Below are 12953 nucleotides of genomic sequence, written 5' to 3'. Positions count from 1 at the left end.
TATATATATATATATATATACACATACAGACACACACACATATACACATATATACATATGTATAAACATAGATATACACACATATGGTGTGCATGTGTATATGTATATATATATACACACATATATATACCCAGGATGTCGAGGCTGCAGTGAACCGTGTTTGTGCCTCTGCACTGCAGCCCGGACAACAGAGCAAGACCCTGTCTCATAAAACAAACCAAAAAACCCCCAAAAGATAAATAGAGTGAACAGAACTCATGCAGTAGAATGAATGGAAATCGGGCAGGGGACTAACTGCAATGGAACAGACATCCTGCAGGGAACTGGGCTACTACAAAGGAGTGGGTTTGAAATGAACTGCGTTAAAAAAAAATCAGCACATCTAAAAGACATCCAAGTGGAAAGGGGTTCCTGAAAGACCCAAGGTAGAGGTGGGCCTGCCTGAAAAAACAGGTGACAGACGCAGCAGAGATAGAGCTCTGAGACCAAAAGAAATCAGGCAGCAGGCTGAAAGGAGTTGGAACTCGGGTAAGTGAAAGAGAAATCAGGCGGCAGATGTGACAGGAGCCTGGCTGTGGGATCACAGTGTGAGGCTCCTTATAGGTTGAGGTTCTGCAGTGGAGCGGGTGGGGGGAGGGAGGGCACAGCCTGGGCCCTGCGGAGGACTGGCACCTGACCTGGCATCCCCCTCAGGTGCGGCAGCTTCAGGAGGGGGCGGCCCAGCTGCGGACGGTGTATGCAGGTGAACACGCCGAGGCCATCGCTAGCCGGGAGCAGGAGGTGCTGCAGGGTTGGAAGGAGCTGCTGTCCGCCTGTGAGGACGCCCGCCTGCACGTCAGCTCCACGGCAGACGCCCTGCGCTTCCACAGCCAAGTCCGCGACCTGCTCTCCTGGATGGATGGCATCGCCAGCCAGATTGGGGCGGCCGACAAGCCCAGGTGCCCCTCCTCCCTCCTCGAGCTTCCTGCCTGCCTCTGGCAGCCTCCCCCAGCCATCCCCATCCCATTGAGAGCCCCTTTCCCAATGGAATGACAACAGCCAATATCCCTGTTGCACCTCTGTGTGCCAGGCACTGGTCTAGGTGCCTCGTGTGTATTCAGACCCCTTTTTGGCCCTGGCATTGGAGACTGGGGTCATGGCCATCATCCTTCTGTCCCCTGTCCTTCCCAGTTGCCCATGATTACCCTCTGCATGGGATGTCACAGCATGGAACAGGCTAAAGACAGGATGGACAGGGGAGGTGTGGGACTGTATTTGTCAGGGTGGGTGAAGAATGATAATAATTCCAGCATCTCAGTGGCCTCACTTAGTAGGCATTGGCTTATTGCTCACATAGTGGTTGGATGTGAGTGTCCGGCAGAAGCCTGTCCCGCTGTGATTGGGGCCAGGGTCCTTCCGTTGTGCTGCCCTGGGAATCGCATGCTGGACCCTCCGCATTCCGCTGGAGATGGGAAAAGACAGGAGGAGGATCACACGGGAGGTTTTAGGGACAAAGCTGGCAGCCACACACTGCCAGCCCAGTGGCCCAACCTGTCAGCCAGGGAGGCTGCAATGTTTTTTTTTTTTTGAGATGGAGTCTTGCTCCGTCATCCAGGCTGGAGTGCAGTGGTGTGATCTCAGCTTACTACAACCTCCGTTTCCCAGGTTCAAGCGATTCTCCTGCCTCTACCTCCCAAGTAGCTGGGACTACAGGTGCCCACCACCATGTCCGGGTAATTTTGAATTTTTAGTAGAGATGGGGTTTCACCATGTTGGCCAGTCTGGTCTCGAACTCCTGGCCTCAAGTGATCCACCTGCCTCGGCCTTTCAAAGTGCTGGGATTACAGGCGTGAGCCACCCCATCTGGCCTAGGCTGGAAGTTTAGTCTTACGGTGTGGCCTGGAAGAAAAGGACCTGGGGAATCAGGGACACCTGGCATTGTTTCTGCGAAGGCAGAGCCTGGAGCCTGCATTCATTTGCTCAGCAAATGTATATTAAATGCATGCGGTGTGCCACGTGGCAAGCAAGCCCAAGCCCTTACCCTGAGACAGCTTATGTTCTCATAGCACTTACTACTTTCTGAAATACAGTATGGGGCCAGGCGCAGCGACTTATGCTTGTAATCCCAGCATTTTGAGAGGCCAAGGCAGGCAGATCACCTGAAGTCAGGAGTTTGAGATCAGCCTAGCCAACATGGTGAAACCCCATCTCTACTAAAATTACAAAAATTAGCCAAGCTTGGCGGTGTGTGCCTGTAACCTCAGCTACTCAGGAGGCTGAGGCAGGAGAATTGCTTGAACCTGAGAGGTGGAGGTTGCGGTGAGCGAAGATTGTGCCATTGCACTCCAGCCTGGGTTACAAGAGCAAAACTCCGTTAAAGAGAAAGGAAAGAAAGAAATGAAAGAAGGAAGGAAGGAAAGAAGGAAAGAAGGAAAAAAGGAAAGAGAAAGAAAAAGAAAGAAAGAAAGAAAAAGAAAGAAAGAAAGAAAAAGAAAGAAAGAAAGAAAGAAAGAAAAAGAAAAGAAAGAGAGAGAGAAAGAAAGAAAGAAGAGAGAGAGAAAGAAAGAAAGAAAAGAAGGGAGGGAGGGAGGGAGGGGAGACAGAGAGAAAGAAAGAATAAATATATACACATAGGAAAGGAATGATAGCTGGCAAGGTCTCTCTGAGGACGTGTGTTTGATTTGACTGGAGACCTGAATGAAGTGATGGGTGAGTCAGGTGAAGTTTGAGGGGAAGAGTTTTCTAGGTGGAGGGACCCACAGATGCAAGGGCCGAGAGGTGGGCTGTAGCTAGGCATGTGTGGGGAAGAGCTAGAGAGCACTGTGGCCGGATGAAGGGAGGGAGGGAGGGAGTGTGGGGTGAGAGGAAGTGAGGTCAGAGGGACACTGGGGCTGTGGAAGCCACACGTGGTGAGGAGTATGCCTTCTTTATGAGGACGGTGAGAGTCATGGGAGAGTTTAGAGCAGAGAGTGATGTGATATGTACATTTGAGAAAAATAGGCCAGGTGTGGTGGCTTACACCTGTGATCCCAGCACTTTGGAAGGCTCAGGCAGGTGGATCACCTGAGGTCATTAGTTTGAGACCAGCCTGGCCAACACGGCAAAACCCTGACTCTACTAAAAATGCAAAAATTAGCTGGGCATGATGGCAGGTGCCTGTAATCCCAGATACTGGGGAGGCTGAGGCAGGAGAATTGCTTGAACCCTGGGAGGCAGAGGTTGCAGTGAGCCGAGATTGCACCACTGCACCCCAGCCTGGGTGACAGAGCAAGACTCCGTCTCAAAAAAACAAAACAAAACAAAAAAAAGAATTAAATATACACAGAAGTAGAGGTAACCCACATGTGTATCACGAACACTTGGCTTGAACGACTATCAACGTTTGACCAATCTAGCCAGGCGAGGTGACTCATGCCTGTAATCCCAACACTGGGAGACTGAGGCAAGAGGATTGCTTGAGCCCAGTGAGCCGACACAACATAGTGAGACCTGCATCTCTACAAAAAAGGAAAAAATTAGTCAAGCATGGTGGTGTGCATGCCTGTTGTCCCAGCTACTTGGGAGGCTGAGGAAGGAGGATCACTTGAGTCCAGGAGGTTGAGGCTGCAGTGAGCCATGATCATGCCATTTCACTCCAGCCTGGGCGACAGAGCAAAACTCTGTCTAAAAATAAATAAATAAATAAAAATTAGCTGGGCATTGTGGTGCGTTGCTTGTAGTCCCAGCTCCTCTGGAGGCTAAGGCAGCAGGATCGCTTGAGCACAGGAGGTAGATTCAAACCATAGCATCAAGCTATGATTGCCAACTGATGGAGCCTTCAGAAACTTGGAAGTTGTTTTGGACATATGAAGGCTTAGAATGGTGCTGTCCAATAGTTATATAACGTGAGTCACAAATGTGAGCCACTTATGTCATTTAAAGTTTTGTTGTGGCCATATTAACAAAGCAAATGAAAATTAATTTTAGTTATACATTTTTATTTAACCTGACATGCCTAAAGTATTATCACTTCAACATGTAGTCAATATTAAAACTATTAATGTGGCCAGGTGCCGTGGCTCATGCCTGTAATCTCGGCGTTTTGGGAGGTCAAGGAAGGCAGATCACCTGAGGCCAGGAGTTCGAGACCAGCCTCCCAACATGGCAAAAACCCATCTCTACTGAAAATACAAAAAAAAAAAATTAGCCAAGCTTGGTGGCAGATGCCGTAATCCCAACTACTTGGGAGACTGAGGCAGGAGAATTGCCTGAACCTGGGAGGCTGAGGCTGCAGTGAGCCGAGATCACGCCATTGCACTCCAGCCTGGGCAACAAGAGCAAAAACTCGATCTCAGAAACAAAACAAAACAAAACAAAAAAAACTATTAATGAGACATTTTACATTATTTTTTACACTAACTCCTCAAAATCTTATGTGCATTTTACACTTCACATCAAAATTCAGACTGGCCACATTTCAAGTGCTCACGTGTCTAGTGGCTACTGCTTTTGAGAGCACAGACTTAGGAAGTTAAAATCATTGGCCAGTGGAACCTTCAGAAGCATAGCTAGAAAAAGTTAGAAAATTTGGATCTTGGCTGGGTGTGGTGGCTTACACCCACAACCTCAAACTTTGAGAGGCGGAGGCAGGTGGATCGCTTTAGCCCAGGGGTTTGAGACCAGCCTGGGCAACAAGTCCTTGTCTCTACAGAAAATAAAAAGTTAGCTGGGCATGATGGTGTGCACCTGTGCTCCCAGCTACTCCGGAGGCTGAGGCAGAAGAATCCTTGCATAAGCCCAGGAGGTTGAGGCTGCAGTGAGCTGTGACAGCCTGGGCAATAGAGCGAGAGCCTATTTCAAAAAAAAAAAAAAAAAAAAAAAGGAAAGTTTGGATCTTGTAATCCTAGAAGGTTAGAATCACAAAAGGGTGAAATTTTAGAAACTTGGAAAGTTTGAATCATTGAATTAGTGAATTGAAAGCAGGTGTCTCAGCTGGGTGCGGTGGCTTACGCCTGTAGTCCCAGAACTTTGGGAGGCCGAGACGGGCAGATCACCTGAGGTCAGGAGTTTGACACCAGACTGGGCAACATGGCAAAACCCTGTCTCTACTGAAAAAGCAGAAAGTAGCTGGGTGTAATGGCGGGCACCTGTAATCCTGGTTACTCAAGTGGCTGAGGCAGGAGACTCGTGTGAGCTCGGGAGGAGGAGTTTGTGATGAGCCGAGATCACCCCACTGCACTCCAGCCTGGGCCACAGAGACTCTATCTCAAAAAAAAAGAAAAAATAGTTGTCTCAAGGTGGTGTGGGATGTCAGCCTCAAGGATTTGGGGTCACCAGGAGCCGTATGCGTGGGTGGGCTGAGGAGGCTGCCCGTGGCTCAGATCCCTGCCTCCCACCCACTGCAGGGATGTGTCATCAGTGGAGGTGCTCATGAACTACCACCAGGGCCTGAAGACTGAGCTGGAGGCGCGGGTGCCTGAGCTGACTGCCTGCCAGGAGCTGGGGCGATCTCTGCTGCTCAACAAAAGTGCCATGGCTGACGAGGTGGGGAGCAGGGAGGGGGCCCCCTCTGCCACCTGGGCACATTGGGGTGAAAGCCATTCCACACCCTGACTTTCCTCCCACCTACCTGCCACTCCCAGATCCAGGCACAGCTGGACAAGCTGGGAACCAGGAAGGAGGAGGTGTCGGAAAAGTGGGACCGCCATTGGGAGTGGCTGCAGCAGAGTGAGTGGGGGCCAGGCACATGTGGCTCAAGATCACAGGGACATGCTCCAGCCTGTCCAGCGAGGCCCAGAGGGTGACAGGAGCATGCTCGTACACTATCCATGGGTGTCCAGAAGCAAATATGAGGGCGTGGAAGGGTGGACAAGGCGGCTGGCTTGCCATTGAATCTCCCCCACTAAAAGAGTCTGAAAGTCCTGGGTGGGGGGACATTAAGGAAGGAGGACTGGGAGTCAGAAAGGAGGAATGATGCCTGCTGAAATAGCCCCAGCCTCTGCCATTCCTGCAGATCACAGGATGGTCAGTGCTAGGGTATGGAAAGCCAGAGGGGTGTGGAAGGCCAGGAGAAACAGCCATTGCCCCGGGAAGGGCCCCAGGTGCCCCAGAATCCTGACCCTGCATGCCCCTCCTCAGTGCTGGAGGTGCACCAGTTTGCCCAGGAGGCGGTGGTGGCTGATGCCTGGCTCACAGCCCAGGAGCCAATTCTCCAGAGCCGGGAGCTGGGCAGCAGCGTGGATGAGGTGGAGCAGCTTATCCGGCGACACGAGGCCTTCCGAAAAGCGGCTGCAGCCTGGGAAGAGAGGTTCAGCTCTCTGCGGCGCCTGACCACGGTCAGCTCCCCAGATCCTGCCCCATTACCCCTACTCCCACCAAGACCACCACACCCATGGCTCTATGTGACACAGACACACCCGGACATGTGGTCAGTCCTGTGTTGTGTGAGTGCCAAAACAGACCCTTGCTAGGCTCCCAGTGGAGCAGAGGGACAGACCTGTCACCAGTGACAGCCCAGAGTGTCAGGGTTGTGATAGGGGAAGAACAAGCAGAGGGTTGGTGCCTGGGATGGGGGAACTGGCCTGGGGGATTCTATTCTCAGACTTGAAGAATTAAGTGAAGAGACTGTAGTAATAAGGCTTAGGCCAGGCGTGGTGGTTCATGCCTGTAATCCCAGCACTTTGGGAGACCAAGATGGGCGGATCACTTGAGGCCAGGAGTTTGAGACCAGCCTGGCCAACATAGTGAAACCCCGTCGCTAATAAAAATACAAAAATTGGCTTGGCGTGGTGGTGCACGCCTATAATCCCAGCTACTTGGGAGGCTGAGGCAGGAGAATCACTTGAACCTGGGAGGCAGAGGTTGCAGTGAGCCGAGATTGTGCCACTGCACTCCAGCCTAAGCAACAGAGTGAGACTCCATCTCAAAAAAAAAGGAGTGGGTGGGGTGGTTAACACCTGTACTCTCTTTGAGAGGCCTAGGCAGAAGGATCACTTGAACTTAGGAGTTCAAGACCAGCCTTGGCAACATACTGAGAAACCGTCTCTACCAAAAACAAAAGCAAGTAAAGAAAAAACAGCCAGACATAATGGCATGGGTCTGTAGTCCCAGCTACTCAGAGGGGTGGCTGAGCCTAAAAGATCACTTGAGCCTTGAGACCTGGAGGTTGAGGCTGCAGTGTGCTATGATCTTGCCACCTGCACACTCCAGCCTGGGCGACAGAGCAAGACTGTCTCAAAAAAAAAAAAAAAAAAAGTCTTAGGTGGGGCTCAGTGGCTCATACCTGTAATCCCAGCACTTTAGGAGACCAAGGCAGGCAGATCACGAGGTCAGGAGTTCGAGACCAGCCTGGCAAACATAGTGAAACCCCATCTCTACTAAAAATTCCAAACAATTAGCTGGGTGTGGTGGTGGGATCCTGTAATCCCAGCTACTCAGGAGTCTGAGGCAGGAGAATCGGTTGAACCTGGGAGGTGGAGGTTGCAGTGAGCCAAGATCACACCACTGCACTCCAGCCTGGGTGACAGAGCGAGAAGAGTGAAACTCCATCTCAAAAAAAAAAAAAAGTTTTAAAGTCCTGGGTAGGGGGACATTAAGGAAGGAAGAATGGGAGTCAGAAAGGCACGCAGAGAAATTGATTTAGCCAAGTTAAACAGTGATCTAGGCCAGTTCTTAAAAGAGCAACAGGTGTTTGCTGGAGAGTAGACTTTAAGTTCTTGGCAGAGAGCAAAGCATCGACAGGCCTGGGCACCTTGCTGTTTCAAGGAACTGATCCCTTGAGTGGTGAGGCAGAAAACCCAGGCCGCCTCCCCGGACCTTCCCCTTAACCCCGGGCCCCACGCTTCCAACCTGACCCGGGTCCCTCCATCCCTAGATCGAGAAAATCAAGGCGGAACAGAGCAAGCAGCCGCCCACCCCGCTGCTGGGGCGCAAGTTCTTTGGGGACCCCACGGAACTGGCGGCCAAGGCGGCGCCCCTGCTGAGGCCAGGGGGCTATGAAAGGGGCTTGGAGCCCCTGGCCCGCCGGGCCTCGGACACGCTGTCGGCCGAGGTGCGGACCCGGGTGGGGTACGTGCGCCAGGAGCTCAAGCCCGAGCGCCTCCAGCCGCGCATTGACCGGCTGCCGGAGATCCCGGGGAGGGTGGAGCCCGCAGCCCCGCCGGCCGCACCACAGGAGGCGGCGGAGACCCCCGCGACCCCCGCGGCCCCCGTGGTGGCGGAGCAGGTCCGGTCGCGGCTGGAGCGCCAGGAGTCAGCTGATCGCGCGGAGGAGCTGCCCAGGAGGCGGCGGCCCGAGAGGCAAGAGTCGGTTGATCAATCAGAGGAGGCTGCGCGGAGGCGGCGGCCGGAGCGGCAGGAGTCAGCGGAGCACGAGGCGGCACACAGCCTTACCCTGGGCCGCTATGAGCAGATGGAGCGACGGCGCGAGCGGCGTGAGCGGCGCTTGGAGCGGCAGGAGTCCAGTGAACAGGAGATGCCCATCAGAGGAGACCTGGTCAAGGGGTGAGGCGCCGCCTGTGACCAGGAAGTGGGGGGAGGGGGAGGCAGAGAGCTCCTAGAACCGCACAGGCCCACTGAAGGGGCTTCAGGGCTCAGAACTTCCCAAGGAAGGCGATACCTTCCCGGTACCCATTTTGCAAAGGTGTAAACTGAGGCTGCAAAAGAATCAATGTGTCCGTTATTACACAGGAAGGGAAGCCCTTCAGGCTGAAAGAAAAGGCAGAGTGCCTTCCTCCAGACGCATATTCTTGGCCCCTGGGTTGTGACTCTTGCATCAAGTCGCCCAGGTGCCCCAAGGCAGGATTTTTGTCCTCTCTGTGCCTGAATTTGTCCACTGAGCTAATGGTGGAACCCTCACGTCCTTGATTGGAGAATAGGCCCTTTATCACAATTCTGTCAGCAGCCATATGAAGTGGGAGCTGCTGTCTTCTCCATTATGTGGCTAGGGCAACTGAGGAACAAAGAGGGCAAGTCACTCAGCTTAAACTAACCAGGACTTTCAGAATCCAGAGTTGGCCAGGGTGTGTTGCGCAGATCCGTCCAGTCATCTGTGTGTGTCTCCAGAAAGAGGCCTTTGGTCAGGAGACAAAGACTTCTTGACTCCTTTTAAAATTCACAGTTCAAAAACATTTGCTGAGTGCCCACTCTGCCTGGTATGTGCTGAGTTGAGCAGTGACTGAATCAGTCCCATCCCTGACTTTAGAGACTCACAGTCCATTGGGGAAAACAGGCTTGTCATCAATGATGAACCCGAATTATCTGGGCTGGAATGGGAGCGATCCAGGGGACTTCAGAGTCAGGGGTGGGTGGAGAAAGGCAACATTTGCAAGTTGTTCTTTGTGCTGCTTACAATTCAAAGGGGCAGCCAGGAGTGTTGGCTCGTGCCTGTAATCTCAGCACTTTGGGAGGCCAGGGAGGTGGATCACTTGAGGTCAGATGTTTGAGACCAACCTGGCCAACATAGCAAAACCCTGTCCCTGCTAAAAATACAAAAATTAGTCGGTGTGGTGGTGCATGCCTGTAGTATCAGCTACTTGGGAGGCTGAGGCAGGAGAATCGCTTGAACACAGGAAGTGGAGGTTGCAGTGAGCTGAGACTGTGCAGCACAGCGCTGCACTCCAGCAACAGAGCAACTCTGTTTCAAAAAAAAAAAAAAAAAAAAATTAACGGGGAGAGAGGTTTGGTCCTCCATTCTACAGACTGGTACCTAAGGCGAGCATCTGAGAGAAACAGCTACAGAAGTAGGCAGGGGCCTGGCACTTCCAGCTAAGGAGTGGAAGCTCCTCTGCCCACCCAGGCAGGTCTGTGGGAGAAGGAACCCTGGTTCCATTGGGTCTTTGTCTCCCATTCCCCAGGAAGGCCACCCTGGCTGACATTGTGGAACAGCTGCAGGAGAAAGAGGCAGGCCCAGGGCTGCCTGCTGGGGTAAGTTGAGCCTTGGATGGGTGGGGATATGGGAACCCCTTTTTCCGAGCAGGAGGCAGGATCTCAGAAATAGCCAGTGCCTAGCCCTGGCTGGACCCATCCCCTACCTGGACCCTGCAGAGACAGCATGGACTCTCAGGGCCCCCAGAATCTGAAAATGTCCCCCTTAAAAAGATGGGGCGCCCACCTAAGAGACCCCTACTCCCCCACCACACACACACACACACACACACACACACACACAGACTCTTCCCACGTCTGTTCTGTACTCCGTATTTCTTCAGTCCAATGGGGTCCCAAATTTCTGCATTGACACACACACACACACACACACACACACACACAGCAGGAAGCCCCAGATTCCTCCTGCAGACAGCGGGGACACGCCCTGCTTGCACCCCCACCTCCGCAGATCTGGCTGCCTCTTCCCACCACCGAGAGGGATTCCAAACCAATGAGTTTAGGGCCCCACTTCCAAGACCCGTGGGACCCTAAGAATTGGGCCTCCAACCCTGGGGTCCTCCCATACTCGCCTCCAAGACAGATGGCCCTGCAGACGGATGGGACCCCAGACCCATGAGCTACCCCAAACAGATGATCCCCACACCCCCTCCATGGACAGCACCCCTCTTCCCCCTCCCTTCACACAGCCGTCGCTGCCTCAGCCACGCGAGCTTCCCCCCGGCCGCCTGCCCAACGGGCTTGAGCCGCCCGAGCGGACACCTCGGCCGGACCGGCCCCGGGCGCGGGACCGGCCCAAGCCGCGACGGCGGCCGCGGCCCAGAGAGGGTGGTGAGGGCGGGGGAAGCCGGCGCTCGCGCTCCGCCCCGGCCCAGGGCGTCTCCGCCCCCGCGCCTCCGCCACCGCCCACTCACACAGTGCAGCACGAGGGCTTCCTACTGCGCAAGCGCGAGCTCGACGCTAACCGCAAGTCGTCCAACCGGTGAGCGTGTGGGCGGGGCTTTGGAAGGCGGGTCTCAGGTTCAGGGTGTCCAATGAGTGGAGAGGTGGGACTGAGGAGGGGGTGTGGCTCAACTTCAGGCCCTCCAACCGGTGGGGGTGGTAGGTGGGGCCAGAGGAGGGGTGGGGGGGTGGGGGGTTCAACTTTGATGATTCCAACCAATGAACAGGAGGGGGCAAGACCTAAGGTTAGTGCATCTAATGGCTGACGGGTGGAGCTTAGGTGGGAACTGAAGGAAAATGTCCTGAAAGTGAGTAAATTGGAATCTAATCTCTTAGCAACCAACCCAGGAGTTGACTAGCTAAATAGCAAACAGGGAGGAGTCTAGCTGAGAAGGTTTAAATGGCTTGTCGTGGAGCCTTGAGAGGTCATCCAACCTATGAGTGGGGTGGGTCCACCCTTGAAGTTTCAAACTGGGGAGGGGTCCGAAAAGGGGCAGAGACCAAACTAATGAGGGTAGGGGTTAGGAGCGGGGAGTAATCTCTTGCAGGTGTTCCAAATGAGGGTCTAGTCATGATTTGCCTGCTCTTGGAGTCCAGCTCCTGCTTGTGCGACCTCTTTTTGTCCAACTGAGAGGCAGAATCTGGGGACAAGTGGAGCTAAAAAGGGGTAGCACCAGCCAATAATGGAGTGAGGGCTAGACCCAAGATATGAAGTGGGCAGGACAGATTCAGATTTTGCTGGTGGAATCTATAAGTGGTCTTTCTTTTTCGTACCTAATGCCAAGGTAGTAATAAACAAGGGCACCTAGTATATCTTGTTCTTAGAGGGATTTCTCCTGGATCGGGACTTTGGATGGCTGGAGAGACAGGAATTCCTTATTCCAGACAATAGACCAATCGACCTTCCTTGAGGAAGCTCCATGAGTGGGGAGGAATGAGTGGAGCAAAGGCTTATGGAGGAGACAGCTTAAGTCTTACCTTCAGGAAATCCAGTATGGGAGGGGATAGGAAGGGAAACCCCAGCCTGGGCAAAGGTTTGGTACTGAGAGACTTAGATGCTCCCCTTGGGGCAGCAACAGCCATAAATGAGAACATTTTAGGCATATGGCCCAACTAGGGTGCAAAGGTTCAGAGGTAGGAAAGCTCAGGTATATTCAGCCCATGAGGATGTTAATGAGAGTCCTCAGGCTAAGTGCTTCGGCTCTGCCTTGAGCCCCATCTTGTCGCTGCAGGTCGTGGGTGAGCCTGTACTGTGTGCTTAGTAAGGGGGAACTGGGCTTCTACAAGGACTCCAAGGGCCCGGCATCTGGGAGCACACACGGTGGGGAGCCGCTGCTCAGCCTGCACAAAGCCACCAGTGAGGTGGCTAGTGACTACAAGAAAAAGAAGCATGTCTTCAAGCTCCAGTGAGCCCCCCAGTGGGCAGGAGGGAGGGATCCAAGGCTCAGCTTCCCCTCCCAGTGGGACCCTGGCTTCCCTGGGGGACAGTTGGTGGGCAGGTGGGTTGGGTCCCTTCCCCAGATCCCTCAAGTCCTGTGTCCCTTCCTGCAGGACCCAGGATGGCAGTGAATTTTTGCTCCAGGCAAAAGATGAGGTGAGATCTGGTCTGTTCCTTTCTCTGTGTGGATGTCAGTAATGACCTGGCTGGCTGGCTCCTGGCCCAGAGTGATGGGGCTGTGAGAAGGGACAGGCACAGGCCAAAGTTATCAGGGCTATAATGGGAAAGCCCACAGGCACTCAGAGCCCAGAGGAGGTTCCTGACCCAGAGGGGAGTGGGAAGGCCTTCAGGGAGGGCTGCCTGGAGTTCCTGATGACAAAGTCCAACCTCCTTGCCGTGGCTATTCAGGTGAGACTGGAAAGATAGGAGAGAGTTTGCCTTACAAAGGAGTGATTCAGCCAGGCATGGTGGCTCATGGCTGTAATCCCAGCAACTTGGAAGGCTGAGGTGGGCGGATCCTGAGGTCCGGAGTTCGAGACCAGCCTGGCCAACATGGTGAAATCCTGTCTCTACTGAAAATAAAAAAATTAGCCGGACATGGTGGCAGGTGCCTACTCTGGAGGCTGGGGCAGGAAAATCGCTTGAAACTGGAAGGCGGAGGTTGCAGTGACCCGAGATCCTGCCACTGCACTCCAGCTTGGGGAACAAGAGTAAAATTCTGTCTCAAAAA

At 53.5% G+C, this 12953-nt stretch overlaps 1 protein-coding gene across 3 annotated transcripts in view; it reads left to right on the top strand.

The window, feature by feature from the left end:
- The window catches only part of SPTBN4 (spectrin beta, non-erythrocytic 4), a 114646-nt gene that overhangs the window by 99351 nt on the left and 2342 nt on the right, over positions 1–12953 (top strand). For 2 of the 3 annotated variants that reach the window (XM_037729458.1, XM_017503200.2), the window contains exons 27-35: positions 694–938; positions 5364–5502; positions 5601–5685; positions 6097–6293; positions 7832–8460; positions 9813–9882; positions 10533–10825; positions 12018–12191; positions 12337–12379. In XM_037729458.1, coding sequence (XP_037585386.1) covers positions 694–938; positions 5364–5502; positions 5601–5685; positions 6097–6293; positions 7832–8460; positions 9813–9882; positions 10533–10825; positions 12018–12191; positions 12337–12379 — 1875 coding nt within the window. Of the gene's footprint in view, positions 1–693; positions 1289–5363; positions 5503–5600; positions 5686–6096; positions 6294–7831; positions 8461–9812; positions 9883–10532; positions 10826–12017; positions 12192–12336; positions 12380–12953 lie in introns of those variants that run through there. The other variant, XM_017503201.2, reaches the window with a different exon arrangement.

Source organism: Cebus imitator, unplaced genomic scaffold (genome assembly GCF_001604975.1).
Source record: "Cebus imitator isolate Cc_AM_T3 unplaced genomic scaffold, Cebus_imitator-1.0 Scaffold306, whole genome shotgun sequence".
NCBI classification, from domain to species: Eukaryota; Metazoa; Chordata; class Mammalia; order Primates; family Cebidae; genus Cebus; species Cebus imitator.
Note: the sequence above shows the minus strand (reverse complement) of the source record. Positions and strands in the feature narration are given on the sequence as shown.